The 4,621-nt window shown below is 52.2% G+C and overlaps 1 protein-coding gene across 1 annotated transcript in view; it reads left to right on the top strand.

Moving 5' to 3' along the window:
* TCERG1L (transcription elongation regulator 1 like) overlaps positions 1–3,713 on the top strand; it is a 206,868-nt gene extending 203,155 nt beyond the window's left edge. Inside the window, exon 12 of the mRNA XM_032282028.1 lies at positions 2,787–3,713. Coding sequence (XP_032137919.1) covers positions 2,787–2,943 — 157 coding nt within the window. The 3' untranslated portion in view covers positions 2,944–3,713. The remainder of the gene's footprint in view (positions 1–2,786) is intronic.
* The last annotated feature ends 908 nt before the right edge of the window (positions 3,714–4,621 follow it).

The raw sequence follows: 4,621 nt of genomic DNA, 5'->3' as shown, positions 1-4,621 counted from the left end.
GAGGGCTTGGGGAACATTCAGGAGCCCCTTCCCTGCCTTAGTTCACAGCCTGGCCCTTGCCCTTCTTATCCCGGCCCTAGGATAAGTCTTGGAAATTCCTGTGCTCCAGAGTTCTCCTCCATGTGGGACGATGACCTCACAGACCTCAGAAGGTGATTAGGAGGACACGTGCGGGGCTGCAGGGAGGGACCACCATGGCACCTGGCAGGCGGGCAGAGCTCCAAAAGTGATGCTGTCATTACTATGACGCTGGCCAACACTCTGTGTCTATGTATTGATAAAATAGTAGCAGTAAGCCACATACCCCTTCTAGTGACTATCAGGAAGACAGAGGAAAAAGTGTTCAGAATGCACTGAGCAATTCAAAAACAATTACACACACACAAGGAAAATGAGTGATAGAAATTAGAAGGGAGCTAAACTGACTTTTTAAAATTAGATTTAATTGCTGCTACTTTTTTAAATACACTTTATTGTATATATTTAAAGTAAACATCATGTTATAGGGTACATAGAGATCATAAAAAGCTTACGATAATGTAGCACATTTTCAAATTCACACTTGGGATACATCGCTTTTATAATTATAAAGCTTTTTTTATTATTATTTTAAAAGTAGCTAAGTTTGCAACATTTCAAGAACTTCTTCCAGATCTGACTGCTGTTCTGTAGGCATCCTAGTGAAAGATGTGCAATTCCTGTGACCACATGCTGGGCAGCCAGGCGTGTCCCCGTGCAGGCCACTGGGCCTCTGAGAGCAGCCTCCCGGGGCTGTGTAGCCTCATGCAGCCATACAGGCCCGTCCTAGTTGCGTGTCTCAGCCTCAGTCCTGAGCAACCTGTGGGAATGGTGGTGGGGGGACAGTCCAGAACACCCCAGACAGGCCCTGGCCCAGCCCCGCCCGCCTCCCGGAAGAGCAGCCACCAGGGACTGGGTCCTAGCCAGGTGGGGTTGCCCACCCAGTGGGGTTGACACCTGGTGCTCCTTCCTGAAAGCTGCAGTAGCCACCTCCATGGCAGGCTGGCCTGAGTCCCACTTAGCGGAGAGAGCGCAGAGATGCAGGGCCCCTGACCCAGCTGAGCTCCCTGAGCTCACGCCCCAGCTGGGCAGCATCGGCAGAAAGCCAGCAGCACCCCTCAGCATGGCTAAGGGGCCACGGACAGACGCGAGAGGCTCCCTTTCTTTTCAGGGACACTTCTTTTCAGAGAGGACCAGAATAGGGCCTGCCTAGCAGCTGTCCCTGCCCCGCCCCTAACTGAGAATGTGTAGATGCCTCTAGCCAGGGGAGCGTGGACTGACTGATCCCCTGCAGGTCAGGGGTGGAGGGTGGCTTAGCTACACACACCAAGGTTGTTATGACATCAGTACAGGAAGGAAGTGCAAAGGAGGGAGAGAAGGAAGAAAGGAACGGGGAGTGAAGGAAGGAGGGAGAGAAGGAAGGCGGGGGAGTGCTAGGGAGGAAGGAAGGCAGGGGGCAGGACAGAGGGAGGGATGGAAGAGGGCAGCCAGAGCGGAGCGATGTGTAAACAAGCAACCCCACAGACTGAGCGCAGGAAATAGCAGCGCCCTGAGGAAGGAGCGAGACGCATTTGCGCCGTGACAGAAATGAGCTCCAGCCTGCTAATGATTTGTCTTGTCTTCTAACAGCCATGTCGGCATCATCCTGCTGTTTGTATATTTCAGAAGCTATTAAGTGATAATAATTTAACACAATAATTTAGTGTCTGCAAGGAAGTATTAAATTCTCTGTAACGAGAACTTGGGGGGAATAAGAAGAACCCCCCAGACAAAGAATGACCGCATTTTCCAGGCTCCCTGGAGCACGATGCCCAGGCCAGGCCCTGCTCCACTGTGGCTGGACCAGCGAGTGTGTCCGCACCGGCCAGCAGCTCCGCGCCCTGGCCCCTCTACCCCGTCCCTGCTCCTGGTTTCAAGTTCAAGGCTAAGAGAACAGGAAGCTGTGGGGCCCAGTGCCTGCGAAGGTCAGCGTGCTCACCGCAGAGGCACGTCCTGTTTTGTCCTCTGAGCTGCCCCAGCCTTGAGAACGGCCTTGCTGGTCTAGGCTGGGTCCCTCGCGTTTTCTTACGGGGCACCACCTGGCCTGGCATCGCCAATCCGCTCCATCAGTATTTGGGGCTCGCTGCTTGCCAGGCACCGGGCTAGACCTTCAAGACACGGATTGGAGAACAAAGCAGATGACGCCTCCCCATTCGAGCGTGGGGGCCCAATTCCACCACTGAGGTTTAACAAGATCACCACTGTGGCGAGAGGCAGTGATGGAGTCACCGTTCTCTGAGCCTCAAGACAGGGCGAGTTTCTCAAAGAAGACACCCTGGCCTGGTTCGCAGGATGAGCTGCTCTAACTGGGGAAACAAACAAGGGAAGGGTGTGCCGGGCGGAGGGCACAGGATAAGAAAGACTGTGGCAGGCAGAGCATGGTGGTAGCAGGGGAGGAACCCAGGAGACCCGGCGGGCAAAGCTGTGATGGGGGCCGGTGGGAGTGACAGGTGTGTAAGACAGCGGAGGAGGCTGGTGGGGGTGGCTCATTTCGGGAGACCACTCAGAGAAGAGACGAGGGGGGCCTGCAAATGTGGGTGGGTCAGGGCCCCACAGGACCCCGGTGAAGACCAGGCAGGGCTGGCAGAGCCGCTCACCCACCGGTGCCCTGCGGCCCACAGCCAGACCTGGTGGAAGGGCTCGCTGCTTGCTCAGGGAGTCCGTCGTGGGATGTCTGGGGAGACCAGGGTTGCTCTCAGGAAGGTGTCTCAGGGAACTTTCTTTTTCAGGACCACGTTTAAGGAGTTTGCAGAGAAATATGGCCGTGATCAGAGGTTTCGACTTGTTCAAAAAAGAAAGGACCAGGAGCATTTTTTCAACCAATTCATACTTATTCTTAAGAAGCGGGACAAGGAAAACAGACTAAGGCTGCGGAAAATGAGATGAGTCTATGAGAATGCAATAATCCTGGGGGTTGGCCCTGGGCCTGCTGGGGCGAGGGGTCAAGGTGGAGACAGACACCAGCGTGAGGCGGCCGGGACCTGCACAGCCCAGCGGTCACCGGCACGGCGGGGTCTTCGTTCTCAGAGGATTACTGTTTCATATTGAAGCTCTCTTTTTCGTACGTTCAGAGTTTGATGCATTTCTAATCACCATGATACGTCGATCCCTTAATTGTTTTAATTATGCAAATGACTTGTAATATACACAAATTATAAATCCACTGCAGGACTCTGGGGATGCAGGAACCGGAGCCTCTAACAACTGCAAGGCGTTGGTTTCATCACCTACGACGATTATGGAAAACTTTTCTGAAAACTTTTGTGAATGAGGAATGAAATATTCCTCTGGGATTCCCGTGGTGTTGAGGAGTTCCTGACTCCATCCCCAGGTCTTGGTCTCGTTTCTGAGTAGCAGCAATAGGGTTTTCATCATTAATCATAGTGACAGCTGTGAGCATCCCACACTGGACCACGGACCACTTACCGTTTTCCAGGGGTGGCTGGGTGTTCCTCCCAGAGGGGCGTCCTGGCTTAGAGCAGGGGGCCGTGCTGGTTGCCACAGGTCCTACTTTTAAAGAATTATTTTGTACAAAATCATCGTATTAATATTTGAGTTATTTTTATTGTATGCCCAGAGTTTGCATGAGATTTTTTCTCATCACCTTTGTATAAAAAATTTTTAATTTTTTTTAATCAATAAATATTTTAAACCAGCGTGTGTGTGTGTGTGTGTGTGTGTGTGTGTGTGTGTGTAACTAAGATATTCCTTATGATTTTAAGCTGCAAAATTGTGTTTCAACTAAAGATACTCAGCTCTGAAAGATTCAGGGGGAAAAAACCCTGGTGATTGCAATAAAGGTTGTGAAAATGCCAATCACACAGAATCTTACTTTTCAGCATAGTTAATCGTCCTGGGTGGAACCTCGTGTGGCAAAACCTTCACTAATTAATTGCATTCCTTAAACTATTGAACATCCGTTTATTTATTTCAAGATTTATGGAGTTCTCTGTTTAGACACAACGTCTTTGTCCCCTAGTAAGCAGTGCCACGGCCTCCTCACCTACCTACCTGCCTTCTCCTTAATTAGTTCCCATGAGAACACTTTTTCCTACACTTCTAAGGATGTAATTGGGCCAGGTGGAATCCTCTCTTCACTGGGATCAGCCGTGGTCCCGACACCGGCCCTGTTAACCCCTCACCTTCCGTGTCGGGCAGCCCCTGGGGGTCCCAGGGCCATCGCTCAGGATCAGGCCATTTTTGGTGCGAGCTGCCCTCCCACCTGGCCGTGGAGTTGGAAGTGCCTGTGACGGAGCTGCCGTAGCCAGACTCCGGAGGAGGAAGTGTCGGCTGTGGATCCACCGGGGCCTATCATGAAAGCGAAAGCACGCTGTGATTTGAACAGGGACCTGTTAATGGAAAGAAGGATGGCTGCCCCAGGTAACAGGAGTCTGGAGGCTGCTGAATAACGGAGTGGCAGGTGACAGGAACAGCTGGGGCCACGGGGCTCAAGAGAGTGTCGGAGGGAAAGGCCTCCCCACCAGGGCAGGATCTGCACCGCTTTGAAGAAGGCACAGCTGTGGCTGGATGCAAGGAGACAAGTCACTGAGGTGCTGTGCGGTGG

This window comes from Sapajus apella, unplaced genomic scaffold (assembly GCF_009761245.1).
Source record: "Sapajus apella isolate SASKATOON/1434 unplaced genomic scaffold, GSC_monkey_1.0 scaffold13, whole genome shotgun sequence".
NCBI classification, from domain to species: domain Eukaryota; kingdom Metazoa; phylum Chordata; class Mammalia; order Primates; family Cebidae; genus Sapajus; species Sapajus apella.
Note: the sequence above shows the minus strand (reverse complement) of the source record. Positions and strands in the feature narration are given on the sequence as shown.